This window comes from Haliaeetus albicilla, chromosome 6 (genome assembly GCF_947461875.1).
Source record: "Haliaeetus albicilla chromosome 6, bHalAlb1.1, whole genome shotgun sequence".
Lineage (NCBI taxonomy): Eukaryota > Metazoa > Chordata > Aves > Accipitriformes > Accipitridae > Haliaeetus > Haliaeetus albicilla.
This window is the reverse complement of record NC_091488.1, coordinates 38,864,871-38,886,237: the sequence shown is the minus strand read 5'-3', so window position 1 is coordinate 38,886,237 and position 21,367 is coordinate 38,864,871. Positions and strand designations below refer to the sequence as shown.

The following is a 21,367-nucleotide window of genomic DNA, read 5'->3' as shown; positions in this document are numbered from 1 at the left end:
TCGTCAGGAACATACCTATTGAAGACTATGTTCTCTTCTTCATCATTACTTTACCCTCCATCAGATCAGCTACAACTTTGGTTTTTGGAACTGACCCCAGGACTATGGATCCAAGAGCTGGGATACACATGCCTGTCCATTTTAAGGGCTCCACGTGTTACCGCCTGTGGTATGCCAAGCTGCACGTTGCAGTGGGACATTATGCCCTTTCTCACGAGAAAACACCAATCAGGTGCTGCACCCACCTTCACAATCAGACTCCGGTGCTCCTCAGACTGACTGAAGTTCGTGCCCATTTCAAAGACACTCATCGTTCCCTCCTCACACAGGCTCATCCAGGTGTGATACTCTTCACGCTCTGGCAGTCTATCCCAGAATGTCTTGAAGACTTCCCAGACTGTTTCCTGACACACTGAAGGCACAAGAAAGGTCTGGGGTTAGTACAACAGGAGTGCTTCCACAGCACGGGTGGCCAGGATAGTACTATCCAAATGTTGTATGTTTTTCAGCCTATTAATATACAGAATGCAGTAACTAGACACCTACATGTAAACGTGTAAGGCGTTGAAGGGACCGACAATGCAGGGTCAATCTTCTGCACTCATGCTACTTCCCTCTCAGATTTTTTTAACTGAAGTAATTAATTCCTTAATTAAAGAAAAAAAGAACAGAGCAAGAGAGCGCACGCTTGTCTCCTAACAACCATCAAGAACAACAGTACTTTCACTGAGTGAAACTGCCCTTGATCAACAGGTCAAATTTTTCTAAAAATGTAGAAAACCAAAATAGTATGGCAAATGTCCTCACGGATAACAGAGCTGGAGCTTAATTTGTAAGAATGACAGTGGCACTGATCAAAGTCTGAGATGCTCAATCAGTAACAATTCCTTTGGAGTCGCCTTTACACGGAATCTTAAATAAGTTTTAGAAATTATAATTGCTTTAATAATTTGAAAAACAAGGCAGGATTATGACACAACAACATAATATGCTAAGAAATAAGTCAATCTCTAACCCTCCTGTATGTATGCACTGAGAAAGAACTGGACAACTCTGACTGAACAGTCTGCGAATTAAGGGTTAAATTGTCTTGTACTACTCCAGCTACTTTAACCTCCCAATCTTCCATGTGCTCTTTGCCAATCAGAGCAGTTGGTCACATAATGCTCAAGCAAGAATCTCTCTGTGACCCAGGATAACTGGAAGAGAGGAAGATTTATAGGATTTTCCTTGTGTCCTGGAAGAGAACAACACTAAAAGGAGAACAGCTCTAAAAATCACTCGTAGCAGATGCCAGCCTGGAGTAGTAGCAGTCAAACCTGCTTTTTGGCCTTAATCAGATTTCACTACTTATATATACACACAGCTCAGCAGAAGAATGCTTTGCATTCAGGGAAAGTCCTGACATCATAAGCAAGACCCTATAGGAGACTGACCATGAATCTATCTTTGGAAAGTAATTTTCTTCAATCAGCTTAAAAATAAGCTCCAGGCTGCCAAAACCAGTATCTTACTGCTATTTCTTCTTGATACTTTGTATTTTGAATTCCAATATTGATTAAATGTACTTGCGCAAAAATACATAGTTTCATTCAACCAAGAGATGGACATTTTTCTTAAATGCAAAGGCTTTATAAATAACAACCTTGAGGAACCGTTTCACATGCAGTAGCACCCTTAAAGCTTAGCTGATTCTGGCACGCTGGATGGCACCATGCAGAAAAAGCTCTTTTCTCCACCCCAAATTTCAGTTTATCAGAGCAGTTGAGAGCATCTCTCCGTTGTAGAACTCTACAAATACACAGATATCTCTCATTTCCATGCCACACTCCTGACAGCTTTCCCACATGGAGATTAGCCTTGTAGCTCATTTGATATGTAAGACTAGAGGAGAATACAGTCCTCAAACTCTGCATTATTAACTGTCAGTTATATATTACTGCTCTAGCACCCCTCCAGCTTCCAGGTAGTTAACTTTATCTGTAAGACACAGTAATTAGGTAAGGGGCATTGGAGATGCTTCCAATCGGTTTTGGTTATGCATCTTTATTAATCAGAAATAAATAGCCAAATTTACAAGCATCCGTGCATCCTCTCACATTCCCCCTCAAGTTATGCTTGCTTCCTCAGCAGCTGACAAAGCAAACTCTTTGAGGCAGGGACCACAGTTCCATATGACCTCTGCACAGACCTCAGGCAATGAAGCCATAATCCTGCTCTGGGATTTCTGGATCCTGCTGGAGTACTGATAAGCTTCCTGAAGCAGAATGACATCTGTAGCATCCTCTCTACCATCCCACTCATAAGAGCTGGGCATCCAGGAAAAGACCAAAGTCTAGTTTTGAATCCAGAAGCCTACAGTACGGAATACCACTCGCTCTCATTTCTGTATTCTGACTAATGGACCTTTCACTCCAGGTGCAACATTGTACAGCAACATTCCTGCAATAAGATTATTCCCTGTGGCTGGGATAAGTCTTCAGCAGACTATCAGTAAGAGTTGAAGCTATAGCAATAGCTGGCAAATACATTGCAGTGGCATTATCTAATCCTACAGTTTTCATATGGCAACAAGCAAAGGACTAGCTTTCCAGTTGCAAGTAATAATTGGCAGTAATAATTGAAGGCAGTTTTCCTTAATGCTCTTAAATAAGTTTAATGTCTTTTTTAAAATAAATGTGATGAGACAGTGTCTTGCCTGAATACAAGCTGCTGCTGTACAAACAGTTGTCCCAATCAGCTCCCAGTAGATTAAGGATTTGTTGTGTGTTCTTTCATTTGGAATTAGACACCCCACTGAATTCCAGTCACAAAGGCTTTGTGCCATCTGTGGGCTCCAAGCCCATTAATCAGACCTAAGCTGTCAGAACAGGGTCATATTTTCTGTGGAAGGAGGAAAGGGGACACGGATAAGGAGTCACACTCTGTCCTCTCTAGCCCGTATCCTATCCAGCCATTTCGACTGCGGTGAGCAGTAACAAGTTGGTGCCATTGCTTCTGTATTCAGAAGGAAAAAGCTGGCCCATTTCTTCCTCCCAAGTAGTCTGAGAGTTTGTTAGTTCTGACACACAGGAAGGGATTAAAAACTCCAGGCAAACATCTACCATGACTGCCATTTAAACACTTCTGCTAGCCTTGCCCAGGAAACTGCATCCTCAGCCATGGTGAGCTTCTTGCCACACACAGTCACCCCGCAACCTTGTTGACATGCAGTCCATCTTGTCATTGTCCTGTTTATCCCAACTGAGCAGTTTGTAAAGCAGGGGATTGCTTTGCAGGATAATAAATCCAGGCTGTAAGGGCTCAACCCAAGAACCATCCCCAGGCATGCTTACCTATATGGTGCTCAGGAGCAAATTCGTAGCCTGGCTAAGAAAAGGAACAATTTTGTTTCAGTCTTTCTTTCTCCATATACCTTTTCAATGTTTTATAGTTCGATGAGAGTTGCCACTCCAAGCACAGAAAAAGAACAGCACAGTTTCTTCAGTGTTGTTCAAATCACACTCATGTAAAGAAAAAGACAAGCGTGATTCGATCTCCCATCTCTCCTTCAGGTATATCAAAGAGGGAGCCACTTCTTATCATGGCTTCATTGACGTGGCCACCCAGGGAACTGAAGAGACACCATCCTCACAGTGCATTCAAGTTCCCTAATAAATGCGATTAACCTTCTTTTAACCTGAAGGTGGAGCCCACCCTTGTGGCATGTTTTCGACTATCTGCTGATGAGGGAGGTTTTTCAAAGTTTCTTATCAACAAATTCTTGAGAACTCCCATATAAGAAAAACATGATTTTCATAACTAGATTATAAGCATTTGCTGTAGTTTAACCCCGGCCGGTAACTAAGCATCATGCAGCTGCTCACTCACTCCCTGCCCCCCCACCTCAGATCAGGGAGAGAATCAGGGAAAAAAAGGTAAAACTCGTGGGCTGAGATAAGAACAGTTTAGTAGCACAGAAAGGAAGAAACTAATAATGATAACAACAATAATAAAATGACAATAATAATAAAAGGATTGGAATATACAAAACAAGTGATGCACAATGCAATTCTTCACCACGTGCCGACTGGTGACCAGTTAGTTCCTGAGCCCCACCCCCACCCAGGCCAACTCCCCCCAGTTTATATACTGGGCATGACATCACATGGTATGGAATACCCCTTTGGCCAGTTTGGGTCAGCTGTCCTGGCTGTGTCCCCTCCCAACTTCTTGTGCCCCTCCAGCCTTCTTGCTGGCTGGGCATGAGAAGCTGAAAAAGCCTTGAGTTGGTATAGACATGACTTGGCAACAACTGAAAACATCAGTCTGTTATCAACATTATTCTCATACTGAACCCAAAACATAGCACTATACCAGCTACTAGAAAGAAAATTAACTCTATCCCAGCTGAAACTAGGACAGCATTCTGAGACTCTGTAGACAGAACCTGGAGACATAAAAATGTAAACAAAGTTAAACAGGACTTGACTGGAAGCATCAGTAAATAATTATATTTTATTGTATAAAAATAATTCACTATCTTTCCTTTCTGACCATCCAGCAACTTGCCAGTATCTGTGCCACATATACTATCTATATATGCTGACAACAAATGAAGCAACTTTTGACTAGTATTTAAAATAGCAACTCCTTGAAACCAAAATAAAAAATAAAAGAAAACACATCAGGAGGAAAGGGAGCCAAACAAGTTTACCAGTAAACTTTTTGATTAGCAATGTAACTTTGAATTTTAAATATCAAATGTTTAAAATAGATAGGGCATGGGAAAAAATTGCAGCATGAGAGCTTACAACAAATTGACAGAAGCCCAACAGTTCAGTTATGACTGAAGCTGCTTGCTTAATACAATATGCTGTGTTAACAAACTCCAACTATTAAATAAAATAAATCTGCTGTACAGGCTTTGTGTTATGATCTTTCCAGGAATTAGGTTTCTAAGACTAGCTGCAAAACCCTTAAAAACCAACCAAGCAAGCAGCCAGCCCTGCCAGTATCAGGAAGGAACTGCTGAGCAGACCCAGCAGTGCTGCCACATGCCACCTGAAAAGCAGATCAGCCCTCAGGGCATGTGAGAAGAGCCTGTCTTTATGGCTAGATCTCATGCCAAACTTTCACTAGCCTGCTACGGGGGTAGCCACAGGCACAGATACGTGAGACAGCGTTCGCCATACCAGGCCCTGGAGGAGACAGGATTTGTGTTAAGGCCTCTTATCCCTGGGAAACAATACTGATTAAAAGCATCATAAAATCGAGATCAACCTTTTAAGGCAGCAAGCTAAGAGCCTTGAAGGTACCCATGGGTGGGAAGGTAAGCTCCTCTAGAAAATTACTTCCTTCATCCCATGGCTGCAGTAATAAGTAAATTGTATTTTAGTGTTAACTGATCTCTCAGCTACTTTGCCATTTTCCTCTGAAGAATTCAAATGTTAAAAAAAAATGAAGGCTTATGAGATAAAGAGAGGCTCCCTGCCACAGAGATGCAATCATTCCAGCTATCTACAGGAAAGAAAACAGCTATGCAGAAGACACGTAACTGGCTGACACAATCAATGAGAATTCAAACCAAAAATGCAAACCAGATGCCTTGTTCTGCAATCTTTCTCCAAAATACATTTTGCATGCACATACTACATTTTGCATGTGCTCCATCCTGAAATGCCTCAGAAATTAGAAGTCACTTAACTCATCATTGAGATAACCATCTTCAAGGTGAAAGAGGAAGTAGGTAGGAATAACTGAAAGATCAGCATGTTTGGCCCATGCCCTTGTGCAAACTTCCACTTGAGCAAAGTGTCACAGGCACTTAAAGTAGGCAAGGTCTTGACTTTTAAAGGCTGTAACTGGTTTCAAAGGCTGCCTCAGAAAGCTGGACATGTAGTAAGACCATATGTATCCCAGCATATCTACTCCGGAAGCCGAAAAGCCCAGGCCTCAGGAGCTTATCTGCTTCAAATGCAGTGTTTACGCTCAAGTAATACTTAAAAATAGTAGAGAATATCCTGAAACACTTAAAATAAATTGTGTTTCAGCCAAAAAAATTCCACATAGGCAGGCACAAGGTCTTTTCAGTCCTATAAACCTTCGGGAAGGGGTGAAAAAAAAAGTTTATTTGAAACTTCCTTTCCTAAAGACTTCATCATTGTTTTCAAAACCTCCAGCTAAGATCTGTGATGAGATGATCTCTCTCTCTCTCTGAAATTCTCCTGTATTGCTACCTTTCATGGACCTGAGTAGGATACAGCATCTCTGTGGCTCCAGCTTTACCATTCAGGATGCATTTATCTCTCAAATGAGAGATAATTAACCTATTACACTCAGTCTGTGCTCAGGGATTTCTGAGGTTAACAGAAGGGGCACCACATGACAGCACTGGCCACCTAGTAGGGGGTAGGGTGGCTTTCTGGCCATTTGTGTAAGTGGGCAGTGCTGGAGTTTAATCCCAGTTAAATCCCATTAGTGCTTCTTAAGAGTTGAATCGTGTACAGTGGCTAGGAGCACTGAATCAGGCTGAATAGTCTATTTTGAGGCAAAATGAGGCCAACTTCTCCTCTCTAACAATTTCTGCACAACTGAATGGCTTAATTGCAGTAGGTTTTGGTAAGGACTACAGTGACAGAGAGACTGACAGACACCTAAGAGATCTTTCCTGTGAAGACTTTGTTAACACTTGCTAAACAAATTAATACACACACATGCAGAGAAACCACTTCATCTATTGCTGAAACGCTGCTGTGTGTGGCCTATAACATAGCAGCCCTTTAACAATACGTACAACAAACCAGGATTTTAAATTAAAATAGTTGAATGTGAATTAGCTAATCCACATGATAGATTTTATTTGAACACTAATGTACTAAACTCTAGCACATAAACTATTCTCACTAGTAATATTTCAGGAACTACAAAGGAGTGTCTTTCATGGGAAAAGTCAAGCTTCTTAGAAGCATATGCTGACATCTAAAAATAAATGTACAGGGAGACAGAACTAGACCTTCTACAAATAAACTTCAGAAATTTATTGGCTGAGTTTGAGCTATGCATAGTATGTGCCAGGGATGAGGGGGAAACAAGGAGAAAAGGCTCACTCAGCCAGACACTTTATTTATTGTATGCTTCTTTATAGCCAGGTACTTCTTACGACTTTTGACTGTTAGCTTTTATCATTATTCAGCAAGATTTGAACAATTTCTAATATTTAGGATTTCAGCATCAAATTGAAACTTCACTCTTAACTCTGTCCATGTGCAGAACATAGCATCATTATTTCTAATGCTTCAGTAAATAGATTTGAAGTGACCAAGAAAGGGAAAAATGAGAAAGCTCCGTGCTATGCCCAAGATTACCAAATCTAGGGATTATAATCATGCATAGATCTTCATTCCTGAGAAATACCTTTTATTCTTTCCAGAGTTCCAAAATGTCCTTGTCTCTCATCAGCTGTGACACACTAGAATATGGTCTACTTCCTTCTTTGGTCAGTATCTTTAAACACCATGTTTAGAATTTCAGCATCATCTGAAGCTCTGGCTGACCAAAACGGTTCTAGTGGAAAGACTATCAGATTTACTTATGTGAAAAGAAGATGTACTCACTCAAGAAGCATACACTGAATTGTTTAAGATACTGGATCACAGCAGCAAAAAATGCAAACAGAATTTAGGAAAGGTAGCCACTGGAGTAATTACATCTCAGAGGTGGCAAAGAGCACCAGTATTAACTCTGAGCCATGGTGTCAAAATCCAGCAGCCAATTAACAGACATAGGATAGGGAAATGGTGCAAGCCATGCTACCTTGCAATCCTTATCTAGTTTCTGTTTTACTGGCTAATTCAATTTCCAAGTTTACTACAATCCTCAGCCATCTACCGGCAATTTACACCAAAGGAAATGGACAGATTCACTAAATTGTCTACATAAAGTGACTGGTCATGACAGACTTTTGGTCTGAGTGGGTATGGCTATTTTTCTTATAATAATTTTTATTTAACAGGGGCTTGGGCTACCATCTCCCTGTCAGCAGTAAAGAACATCATTACTCATAATCAACATTACCATATATAGCACACTCACTATCTGAAATCGCACTATTAAGTTTTCACAAAATATGTTTTGTGAAATCTCCAGCTGCCCATTGGACACACTTTGTGTTCATAACAATGGTCCAGCTATGAACCACCACTAGATTTACGTGACTTTTCGAGCAGCAACCATAACATTACTACCATTTAAAAGGACTTGTGTTAAAAACACTCTATAAGACCCAACCCATACGCCTACAGTACCCAATCTGTAAGCATCTATGACTGATTTCCATCTCCATATTCTAAGAAATAAAATACAAAGCCAGCCAACAGCAGCAACCTCCATATACAGCTACAGGAGATGCAGAGACTGTATCATACTGGGGAGTACAAAGACAATCATAATCCCAGCTTCATCTCACAACAGACTGAAAATAATATCTTCTGCTAATACAAAACTCAGTTTGTTCTACAATGTGATTGACTGTAGGAATAAATCAGCACTTTGGAAATCTGCCTTCTAGACTGCAGATGTAGAGAAACAAGTACAAAACCACCCCTATTCTTGGCTGGTACTTCTGATTACTAGAGTAATAATAACAACCACCACTGAATAATCATACCATTACTTAGACTTTCATATGCTGAAGGGTGCTACTGTTTTAGAAAATACTGATTTTTCGCCAGATCCCTGAATTTTGCTGCCCTTTAAATTTTTTTTATGATTTTTTATGTATTTATCATATGTCTTTATCTTGTATCTTTCTAAGGCTAAAAAAAATCCAGATATTGCAGTCTGAAGAAAACAAAAAAGGTGTACACTGTTAAGCCTACAGCTATATGACATAAGTACTTGCTTAAAGCCTATGACAGAAATGTTCGTCAGTCACTCACTCTCTGACATTAATAGAGGCTTTAGCAAGCTAGTGAAAGTAAATAAAGCTAGGAGCTACAGATAGATAATTATATTCTCACCTATTTCCTTTTAAGGTAAATATAAATGAAACAAACAATCTTGATAATCAGCACATGCAAACCTTTTCTGTTTTTTTAGAAGGCTCTTAAAACAAAACAGTAATCAACATTTCCTTCCACGGTAGTGGCACTGTTTATTGCTGATAGTAAAGTAAAACTAAGTAAAGAATAGATTGTATTGAAACCATCCTTTCCAGAGAAAATACGGGATATTAAAGTCATTCCTTACTTCAACAGATACAGAATAAAAAGAAGATTCTAAAAATGCAGACTGAGATTGAAAAATCAACCAATTCTGTGTACCTTTGAATTTATTCCCTTGTGGGATCAGTTATTTTTCTAATCACTTATAGTAGCTGTTCTCTGAGTGCTAAACAGTGACCACACTCTTTCCTAGGACTATTTTGTTGACACTGCAGAGACAAGAAAGTCCATCTCACTATTTTATCACTGTGGTGATTCAGCTAGCTAGTAAAAACATGGTTTCAAGAAAAAAGTGTTATATAATTCAGTAACACTCAAGGAACAGCTTTATTGTGAATGAAAGTAACAGCACCATCAACCCCCACTTACCTCTGGTGCATTTGCTCAGGAAGTGATTAACTAGACATGACCAAATACTCATGGTGCAGTGCGTTGCTGCTAACAGAATGAAGACGACAAGTTGCTTGAACCAGACCTTGCTCGACTTGCTGCTAATTGAAGTCACCTCTGCTACTTGCAGAGATCTTTTTCAAAAGTTTTAAGTTAAAAGTGCTAAGGGTGGTCATAGCATCTCTGCTCAAGAAATCCTTGTGGATTGTGGAAGCTGTAAGTCCAGTAGGACAGCAGATGGACTAGGTGGATTTTTGGTTCAGCCTAGGATCATTAAGTCCTAAATATGCTTTACAACCTAGTTTACAGATTTTCCTTCTTTATTATCACTCACACTTTTGCTTATGTGGTATTGCCTTTACGTACCCCTACCACAGATAACTGAGGGGTGACTGCACATAGTATGCGTTCATTTTGAGCAAAACAAAGAGCAGCTGAGTGTTACTTGGTAGACATAAACAAGAAGCTTGCAAAGCATGTCGAACTGTCTACATGATCATCAACGTTGACATGCCTCATAAGCTGGGCAGAATTCATATTTAAATGAGGCTCTGATGCCATATAATTCCACTTTATTCTGCAAATACATTCTTTATGTTTATTCTATGCAGACACTCGGCAACTCTGGTTTTAATTGTTCCTCACGGCTCTAACTGAATAAATTGAGTTACCAGTGGGAGTTTCTTCTATAGGCAATCAAAAAAATCTCATTAAACATAAGTCTCTGAACACCCTTCCTTCTCCTTTAAGTGACAGCAGCTCTTTCCCATTTCACCAATTATGCATAAACATGTTAAGACACTATGAATTGTTTGAATGCTACAGAGACACACAAATACCAGAAGGTGCAGCATGACCTCAATGCCTCATTCCAATGTTGTCAGACAGAAGGCTTTAAAATACATCATATTGCTGTAATATTTCATCACATGAAAGAAGCTGTTACTGGGAATATTTCAGCTTTTCAGAGAAAGCTCTGTCACACCAATTTCTACATCTTGAAAGAAAAGCTTCATGTCTATTACACTACAGCCTGATACAAAGACTGGCTTTTTAGACAGACTATACTACGCTTTGCACAACCAGCCATACTCAAAAGTCACATGGGTGAGACATCAATGTCTCAGACTTGACTCTTTTCTGAAAGATCCCTCAGTGGATTCTGCTAGCACCTGCAGAACACTAAATAAAAACAACAATCTCTGTCATTTAGCTAGCCTATACATAGCACCTATTTTTCTTAGCATTCAAGTTGTTCTGTAAGAAAGGATTAGTAATTATTAAACACTAACTGTGGTTTCAGGGACTGAGAGTTTTTATATGAAAACCAGAGTAACCAGAAGGTGGTTTTTTTTAGCTCAGAACAGCTCTCATAAGGAAGATTATCACAGAAAACTAAGTTTCTTGGGTAATAATGTATTTCATATGGCCTGGTATTTATTATGTTTAAAAGCTTCATCTATTTTTTTTTTTTAATAAATGTTCTTATCAACCCATGAGACATACAATCACTTACCTCTGAGCCTGAAATATTTCAGATGGTTGGCAATAGCCTGCTCAACAGATTCATCAGGGCAGATCTTAATTCCACTAGGAAACAGAATGGACCGCTTCCTTCGTAACAGCAAATTCTTGTTGACCCGTTCAGCCTCCACGATGCCATTAAGCTTTTTCAACTCAGGAGGCAGAGAAGGGTTTGCCAACTGCCAGCCACTGAGCTGAGGCGTTGGTGAACCATCTTTAGCCTGTCCTCCTTCTGTAGCTGCATAACCTTCTGCTGTAAAATTAAAACCACACATAAATTTCTCAGATGAGATAGTGATGCAATTGTATGTGTCTTAATGCCATTGCTGTGGTCTCTGAAGGACATAACCTGTCTGTATGACCGTACTATTATAAACAACCTTAAGCTCTTTACAGCGTCCCATCAAATGGTAACACAGCCTAAAGCTCTAACCCATTGAATGGTCATGCTTTGTATTTAACTTCCCTTCTGTGATTTGGCTTAAGTCAATGGGACTATATTTGTGAATAAACATGTATTTTGAAGTTTCAGGGCCAGAAATGAAATAAGTAATTAATTAAGAACTCCCCTTATTCCATACTTTCTTTCCACAAGAAACATTTCATAGAATCATAGAATCGTTTAGGTTGGAAAAGACCTTTAAGATCATTGAGTCCAACCGTCAAACCCACCACCACCATGCCCACTAAACCACGTCCTGAAGGGCCACGTCTACATGTTTTTTAACACCTTCAGGGATGGTGACTCTACCACTTCCCTCGGCAGCCTGTTTCTATGCCTGACACAACCTTTTCAGTAAAGAAATTTTTTCTATCCCTTGCAAAAAGAAAGCTGCTTGAACTGACAGTTAGCAAGTACACCTTTTATCACCATGAGATAGGTCCCTACCCAACTGGAGCAGGAAAAAAAAGAAAAAACCAGAAAAAAGGGCTCATCAGGTTTAGTCTTTTTTAAAATTCCCTCTTATGTTAGTTATTCCACACCACTCGAGAGGAAACTTTACAGCTGAGGGGACAATGTGTCTATTTGGTTTCAGTTTGACAGTCTAACTCTCTATCCTACACAGTCATCAGTCAACTGATCTGAAATTAGTTAATTCAACTTTCTTCTTTCACTTTTTCCCCAGAAAACATGCCTGAAGAAGAACCACAATGAATCATTTATTAGAGAAAGAATAGTAATAAGTGTATGGCATTTTTCATCCCACAGATTATGAACTTATTCTGCAACTTCAAAGTCAACAGCACCTTTGACTTTGATGACCGAAATATGAAGAACGTGGTTATTTTGATCATATATTAATAGTCAGCTCTAGTGCAGAAGACCACCACCAGATGGTACATCAGAGAGAGAACATCAAAAAAGGTCACTAACACAAAAAGCCCAATCGTTACCCAAACTGACACATCTTGATTGTCCATAAGCAGAAGACAGAACCTCACTTTTTAAAGTTGAATACAAAATTACTAAAAAAAAAGCACCAAGTAAAAAACTTATTAGTATTTAATGTCTCTCAAAGCTGGAAAAACTTACCTCCTGTAGCTACAATCTACACTCAAAACAACACAGATGTACAGTAATACCTCCTGGAAATCACTCTAAGTATTCCATATTTACACTGATATCATGGCACAGATTTGACCAAACATTTCTCTATATTAGTCCCCTTTGTTATACTTAAAGTAGAGAGGTATTTTTATTTCTACACACTGCCATGGATAAACTTTGAAAACAAGAATATAAATAAGATTTCTGCATTACCTGCAACTATTTGAAGATTGCCTTTAATCATTCCCAAAACCGGAAGGCAAAGAAAGATTTTCCAAATGAAGCCAAACATAATTGTGTCAAAAAAACCAAGATGCAAGGAGAAAAAAAAAAATAAAAGAAATCCCTTTTAGCAAAAGAGCTGTTGTCTTTAACGTATCCTTGAACCAACCAAGAGCATTATCCTTCTTGAAGTATCTTGATGTCACATATAATTATCTTTGGAAAAAACAGGTAGAAAAAGTCAACCAAGATGTCCTGGGAATGTTCTTTTCAAAGACAGTATTCCGCTTTAGTGAAGAAACAAGAAAAGGTGATGGAAGTAAACTCCTTGGAGCTAGCAGATGGACTGAGACAATTTTTTAATTTTAATCTGGCCAGCTAAGCTCTTTACCAGAGCTTGTCATACCATTAACAGACAATCCAAACAAGGACAGCACCTTTCACATTTAATTAACCACGTTTTTTTCATCTGCCTTTCAATTTCTGCGCTTTTTAAAAATCATGCTGACCACAAAAAATGTCAGAGGGAGCACACTAGTCTCCAGTGGAGTCTCAGTGTACAAATTGTACAAATACATGCATCTAAAAATGCACTGACTCGCTTAAACACCGACACATATCTAGATAACATTGAAGCAACCTTTCTGTAGGACTGTTTCGTCTGGTGACAGAGCTAATACAGCCCTACTGCCCAAGCCTGTGCTAAAGGAGAAAATCTTGTGCTGTTACACCACTGTCCCTCGCACCCCAGAAGCGGTGCTTCCCCCAGAGATAAAGCCAGGGCAAGCTGTGATTCTTCCACCTCTCTTCAGGTATTATCTGACATGAGCAGTAGGAACAAATTAGTATAGATACCTGAAGAGATGATCAGCTAAGAACTGCGGAAAGGACAGAGTGCAGAAAAGCAGCAGCACTCTCAGCTTCCCCTCCTGCCCAGGGTCAGCTCATTGGGGAAACGTGTATGGAAGCTATTCTGCAATGGCAGACTGCATTCAGATCACTAAGAAAACCCCATGAGGGCTGTCTCCTGGGTGGCATTACTTAGGACTTGCTGGTTACCGCGTTCAGATCAATCTGAGCAAACTGCTGGTTTGTCTGAAGTAACTATCTTTGGTAGTGGTTTTGCGTAAATATTTCAAAGCTGGATTCCCAAGGCTTCCCAGATGACAGTCTGCAGAGCATTTGCACAGAGCTCCTTACGTATACAGTGCTGACTCCTCGCTTCTAGTTGCTCTCCTGAACTCTCAGCAATTCAGATAACATTGTTAATTCCTGATATTACACACACGATACTCACAGGAATCAAATAAAACCACGTGTTTTTAGGCTCTGTCTTCTGACATCTAACAGACTCTAGCTGATATTTTTCAAAGCAACAACATATTTTCCTTGGATTTTTTTTTTTCCACAATTACTAAATTGCACTTTAAGTTAAACCACTGAGCTGCTCTAACACCCCCAGTTTTCTCAGAATCAGACATTTTGGATCTATCAAATCAGCACTGATCACCTACACTAGCTCTGTCAAGCTAACTACAATACTGGCAGCAGCACCAAGTGCAGTACACCACACTGGAGCTGTAAATTGAACGGTCCTGATGATACAAGGCACGGGAACAACATTGCACTGGTACCCATAAACTGTTTCAAAGTCCTATTCAGCATCTCTAGGTAGACAGAGCAACTTTTGAGGCTAGCTTGGGTACCTTTATTACGATCCTGGATTCAACAACAAAGACCAGCCTTTTTTTTAATCCTCTGCAGAGGCTGGTGCTTTCCATGTCATGAATGTTTTTGCTTGTATTACCCTGCAAAAATGCAACTGAACCAAGATTAGAAATATTATACACGCTTATAACAGCAAAAGCTAACTTACCTCAAGAACGCAAGACAACTAATCCTTTTAGAGAAAATTCTCAGAATACATGTGCTTCAGTAAGAGTATAAAACCCCATTAAAAGTTTTCCTGAGAGTCTCCAGATTTACGGCGTTCCTGTTTTTTTCATCAGCAAAGTACTCAAAGGCACTCAGAATGTGAATAGTATAAAAACTACCTGCTTTATACTTCTGTCAAAATTTGTTTTCTATGGTATGGCTATGTCAGCTTCTGTGTGAATAAAATATCTTAAACATTTAAATTAAGTTTTATTACTATTAGTTCAAGCTATCAATTTTAAATTCAACACTGATTTCAGCACTGAAATTTAGATTTGCAACAGCTGAAAATCTCCTATATTTTTGGTAGCAAAAGGCATAACTAAAAGCACAACCATAATTTAAAGTTTTTTAAACCAAACAAAACAACTCTTGCAATAAATTTCCAAAACAACCTTGGAAAATTAACTCCTACCTTGATTTGATTAAAGCCTTTACAGTAATACTTTGCATCAGAAGATGCAGACAAATTGTATCTCCTCAAAAGTATGCAGGAAAAGTATATTCTTGCTGGGAAAAAAAAGGGAAGTATAATCCTAGTGACGTAACATGCCAAGGTCACATCAGTACCTCCAAAAATAAAAAGACAATTTTCTGACAAGTTTTATTTCTGAAAAGGAAGGACATGCACTTTAATATAGCAAATGTGATTAGCTGAAATATAGTTCTCTACAAGGTAATGGTCACTGAAATTCTGCTACAGCACACATACTGTTCTAAATTTCATTGTTTTTCAAATGCAATTTATTCAAAAAAGCTAAATCCACTCATCTGTAACTAAAAAAAATGCCAAATAAAGGTACAGTTTAATGAAAAGGCCTCTAATGAAGAGCCACATGATGGCAGACATTCCCTATCTCCAAGCTCACGCGGCTTAATTCCGAGATTATAATTGTCTCCTGTGACTGGACTATACCAACTGACTTTATGGCATTTGACAGGATTCACCAACAAAATTCCCAATCAGTTTAGCTGAGACAATTAGGTTAGGCAAAGCCTTTTCACTTGTTCCGTTTCTGTGGTTGCTGTTGCCAAGCATTTCACCGTTAGCACTTTTTGCTTGTGCTCCTGAAGAGAGCTCTGGTGAGCCGTCTCCCAGGAATAAGCAAGGTCTGAGGCAGTTTAACCTTCCAGCTGAGCAAATTTAGCCCACCACAGCCTGTCATACCGTCACCTCTTCCATCATGTAGTAAAGTATTCGGAGCAGAAAAATCAGGAAGTGAGGTCAACCAAATTAATCTAACACTTCATTATCTACTCTGTCCATGTAATGTAAACCTATTCTCAGCATCCCTCCTTTTCTGAACTGTTGATCAGGTAAGTATCTCTTACCTTGTTCAACAGTCAAAGATGATCCCAGTGCCTGTGCTTCATCTTCGAACAGTGTTTCCAACTTCAATTTGGTTGGACAGAATTATTGTTGTTGGTCTTAGTTTTATTCAACCATTAATGGAAACTTTTTTAATCCTGAGACCTTTCAAGTCTCATTCTAAAATTCCTGCTTTTTCATCTAGAAACCAGAGTCTTGGGGGGGGGGGGGGGGGGGGGGGGGTGTGCCAGATGCAATATTCTGCTTCCCTGTCATATTAAAGATAAAAATGTTACTACTGTGGCTTTTAAGTTTTTATTATTTTGTAAGGTGTAGTACTTACTGAGTACTGCAAGCTCATTTCAGGGTCAAATTCTAGGAGGCAAGTCCCACAAAAGGACAGATGGAATGCAGTAAATCTATGCCTGCAATTCTAGATGAAAAACACAGCAGTCCACAGACACTTTTAAAAAAGAAAGCACAACTGCAGTTTCATGATTCCATTCTCCAGTTCTTGATGAAAACGAGGGGGTTTTGTATTTTTCCTGGAAGATTTACTTCCTACAGGTTATTTCTCTTCCACTGTGTTTCTTGTGTCATCCTTGCCAACAGTACTTTAAATGATGTCCATGACTCAGATTTCTTCAAGGAAGCCAGTTTCTGGTCCCACACAGTCAGAATGTAGCAGTTTCTTTTAAAGAAACCGATAGCTACAGTTAACACTTTGAGTACAGTTAATTGCCTTGAAACCAAAATTAGACAGTGTAGGGTAAAGAGCCTTACAAAGATTGGTTTGCTTTGAAGCATCATACCACTCCACCATTTCAGTTAAACAGGAATTAATACAGGAAGTGGAGATGCAGGAGAAGTGCAAAAAGGTCCCTGAGTCAGTCTGGTGCCGTATGTATGCTAAAAGTTATCTTTCGGGAGTGCTAGCAACTAAAAAGGAAGCACAAAGGTACCTGGAGTGTAACTTTTTCCACAGACGCTTCCTAGCATTCACCACATGATCGTTAAATGCAAACGGCTGGAATGGGGTGGGTTGCAGCTGGTGGTCCCAGGCGTTTCCCAGGCTAGTCATTCAGGCTGTCAAGACCGTTAGCCTAACTACAGAAAACAACTGTAAGGCTCTTGAGTCAAAAAGCAGCTTTGCTTGCCAGAAGAAGCTGTGAACTAACTGCATGTCTTTATATGGACTAGAGAACAAATAATCACTTTGATACAAGTTTGGGTTAAGAGACACACACTGTGTATAGACCTTCAAAACAGTAAGATGGCCTATCTTATGCTTGCTTAGCTCACTGGCTATTTGTGGCAGCTGGGAAAAGAATAGTAACAATCACATTCAGCAACTTCTGGAGATAATTTTAATATCAAATGTATTGGCATTCTCATAGCACATATCTAACAAATCTACAAAGGCAATCCTTTAATGTTATAAAACCAATTTAGAAAAGTTTATACATGACTTTTGCTTTTAAATATCTATAAACCAGTCAATCTAAAAAACAACAAATTATTTTATGATAAAAACTAACTTTACCATAAGAAAAAGCCCAAACTATTTTTCATAAGGGAACACTGAAAATATTCATAAATTTAAAAGGTGTAGAGAAAGGGCACACATTTCCGCATTTTATCTATCTTATACAGATTATCCCTGTAAGTAATGCTGATGACGTGATTTAGGTGATGAAAGCCACAAAAACTCTGGGATGAGGGAGACAGATGTTGGTTGGGGGGTAGTGACAAACTACAGAATTAAAGTGGAAACAAAGACAAAAACCATACAGTAATTGCACTAGGCTGCTCACAGCTATACAAAAGGTAACTGCGCTCAGCAAGTTATTTTGTTTTAAAATTGCCTCTCTTCTCCAGAAAGCATGCTTCCTGGTTTGAGAAACAATGCTGGGGGGTTTTGGGTTTTTTTTGATGACTGTACAGAACCTGAAGTAATAACTGGATTTTCCAAATGCTAGGTTTCAGAGTTATCTTGTGGGAAGGGACCCTGAGAATTCTGTGATGCCATAAAAACGTCCACATCTTTGCGTTGCCCTCAATTTTTATTTTAGCTCTTTAGCCTACTTCCAGCTTTAAGAGCTCTAGTTTTGTAGATACGTTCATGACACAGGTGGTTTTGGTGGTTATCTGACACATGGTCCTTCTGAAGGGTGCAGTGACACTCAAGTTTACTTACAGTGGGCAACAGGAGAAAGCATCCTCTTAAAACAGTCATCTTCTATCATGCAGTAACTACAGAAAAAAGTGCGCACATGTCAAAATGTTATTAAAGTTTTATGTGACCACTGTTTGAGGAAAAACTACGTAAGCATGTATTAAGACAACGATAAACTTGTGCTAGTTTACCAAATCAAGTCCGCGTTCAAACACTCAAATATTCAGGCATCTTCACCCAATTCTCCTGAGCAAGGTATAAATCCTGTTAGTCTTATATGTAAATTACATATCTTAAAGACATATTATATATAACATAATGACCTTTTTGAATGAAAGTGGCCTTATTTTTTTTCAGTAAAACACCTCAAACTTTTGGGTTTATCACAATCCTGGATTCAACAACAAAGACCAGCTTTTTTTTTAATCCCTTGCAGAGACTGGTGCTTTCAATGTCACAAATGTTTTCAAGCACAACCTGCTTGCCTTCCTAATGCAAGAGATGCCATAAGATTCACAGGAATAACTCCCCAAAATAAGGCTAATAGAATTAAAAATATACTGCCTACGTGTATTGTATTGGCATGTACTTTGAGAGCAAGATTTCTTCTAAAATCAGAAAAGAAAAAAAATTCATTAAAAAATACTTGGAAAAAAATCCACTCTTGACTTTAAAAGATTTCAGAGGTCACTCTCAAGCAGATGTCTTCCACTCATGGAAGTATATTTTTATGACGAAAATGCTAGGGAGGGAAAAAAATAAAAATGAAAAAGAAAAATCAACACTCAGCAGCCTCAAATCTTGGCAGAATTTTTTGACACATGCAGACTACTTCTGTATATAATCAGAAACAAAACAAAAAATACATCTCTAAAGAGAATCAATATTAGATCCTTAAATTAAAACAATACATAGTATTCATTCTATCTGTATGAGCTGCAAAATTGAAGGGGACAGAGTAGGGCCAAAATCCTGTCTTCAGGCCTGACTCCTACATCATCATCCATGTTTATATAGAATTGTAAAGAACAGGCTCCAAAAGATGCAAATATTTTTACATCCTTGTGGCACATACCTGCAACACAGCTTTCATATTCCAAGTAAAAATCAATTAGCAATCCATATGCATTAGCTTTAACTTAAATATTTACACTCTTATCTACAACGTTCTTCTTTCCCCCCACAATTGCATCCTATGACCACACAACCCAAACAAAAAAAATTCTTTAAATAAATACACACTGAACAAACAAAATACTTCTTGTAGTTTTTTTTTTTTTTCTTCCTTGCAAGTCAGAAAGAGCCCAAATGCTGCTAACCAGCGTTCCAGTTACTTTATACAGCAATGTTCTTTGCCAGGTCTGGCTTATTAGATTTATTAGCTGCTGCTGCCACTATGCTGTTGAAAGTGCAGTTGCAAGATCAGGTCTCGAATTTCTTCTCTTTTGCTTCTGATGAGCTGACGAGGGAACCACTTCTCCAGATTCAGTGGCTGTTCAAAGTTAACTATGGGATTCTGGTAACAGAAAAAGGAGTATTTACAGCATTAATTTTCTAAAGCAACCTTCAAAAAGAATTTCAAACCCTTCCATTACTGCTGAGACCAAGGAGGCACAAACAAGTTTCCATGAGACAGTGACAGGCTTCAGAATCAAATTCCAGTTCCTCCATGATAATCACATACATACGTACCCTTACCACATGCTACTCATGGTAAACGCCAAACAGGTTATCACCACTTCTCTAAGATATATCAGTATAAGAACATATTCAAGGCAGATTCCATGTATTTTGATATGATCAGACAGACTCTTGATATCTAACAATGGAGAGATGCACTTTGGTCACAAAACACACACGATCATACTATAGGGAAAGATCAAGCATACAGCAGTTAAGCATGCTGAGGCTTTGGTGCCTCAGGCATGTGGTTTTTCGTCATGAGCTGGTCTGTCTGATAGACGACAACAAAGCAGCAAGAACACTGCTAGCAGTTTTAGCAGGACATGAGAAGGGGAGAATTCAGAACAAAATAGGACAGCAAACGGAAATGGCTGAGAGGTGCTGGCAGCTTTGGCAGTAAGACCACGCCACCACATCTGATTTGCCAAAGTCAATTTTTTTCTTCTTTCCCTCTTAATGTTTTTACCATGCTTATATTTCACCTCTCGTTCCTTTGAATAAAGTAGTATATGATAAATTGAAAAAGAAAAGCAAAAAACACATGATTTGCGGTCTATGAGCCCTGGTATGTTTAAGACAAATTACAACCACCTTGCTTCTGCAAGCAGAACATGACCCAACTGTTAGAGGATAGGCAGTTCAAAAGCACTGGTAAAGAATTTCATCTTTCACCTACACAAGAACTCAATCCATCTATCATAGAATCACAGAATGGTTGAGGATTGAAGGAACTTCTGGAGTTCACCTGGTCCAAACCCCCCCGCTCAAGCAGGGCCACCTAGAGCTGGTTGCCAGGACCATGTCCAGACAGCTTTTGAATATCTCCAAGGAGGGACACTCCACAACCTCTCTTGGCAAACTGTAGCAGCACTTGGCCACCCTCACAGTAAAAAAAAAAAAAAAAAGCATTTCCTTACGTTCAGAGGGAACCTCCTGTGTTTCAGTTTGCATCCATTGCCTCTTGTCCTGTCACTGGGCACCACTGAAAAGAGAAGGCGCTGTCCATTTTGCATCCTCTCTTCAGGTATTTGTACACATTGATAGGATCCCCCCTGAGCCTTCTCTCAGAGTCAGAGCTCTCTCAATTTTTTCTCACAGGAGAGATGCGCCAGTACCTTAATCATCTTTGTGACCCTTTGCTGGACTTGCTCCAATAGCGCCACCTCTCTCTCTTTAACAGGGGAAACCAGAACTGGACACAGCACTGAGGAAAGGGGAAGGATCACCCTCCTCGAACTGCTGGCAACATCCCTCCTAATATAGACCAGGATACTACTAGCCGCCTTTGCCACAAGGACACACTGCTGGCTCATGTTCAACTTGGTGTCCACCAGGACCCTTAGGTCCTATTCAGCAAAGCTTCTTTTCAGCTGGGC

General features: G+C 39.4%; 2 protein-coding genes across 25 annotated transcripts in view; both read right to left on the bottom strand.

Moving 5' to 3' along the window:
• IMPG2 (interphotoreceptor matrix proteoglycan 2) overlaps positions 1 to 15,116 on the bottom strand; it is a 61,922-nt gene extending 46,806 nt beyond the window's left edge. The window contains exons 1-3 of one of the 5 annotated variants that reach the window (XR_011325102.1): positions 12,880 to 15,116; positions 11,110 to 11,370; positions 246 to 412 (exon numbers count right to left, since the gene is read on the bottom strand). Coding sequence is in view for 4 of the 5 variants with exons in the window: in XM_069785606.1 (XP_069641707.1) it covers positions 246 to 412; positions 11,110 to 11,370; positions 12,880 to 12,958 (507 nt within the window). In the remaining variant the exon portion in view is untranslated. The remainder of the gene's footprint in view (positions 1 to 245; positions 413 to 11,109; positions 11,371 to 12,879) is intronic. The other 4 variants (XM_069785606.1, XM_069785607.1, XM_069785605.1 and 1 more) reach the window with 4 other exon arrangements.
• A 2,366-nt stretch (positions 15,117 to 17,482) lies between these two features.
• SENP7 (SUMO specific peptidase 7) overlaps positions 17,483 to 21,367 on the bottom strand; it is a 48,441-nt gene continuing 44,556 nt past the window's right edge. For 19 of the 20 annotated variants that reach the window (XM_069785628.1, XM_069785620.1, XM_069785625.1 and 16 more), the window contains one exon: positions 17,483 to 19,824. In XM_069785628.1, the coding sequence (XP_069641729.1) occupies positions 19,687 to 19,824 (138 nt within the window). In that variant the 3' untranslated portion in view covers positions 17,483 to 19,686. The other variant, XM_069785619.1, reaches the window with a different exon arrangement.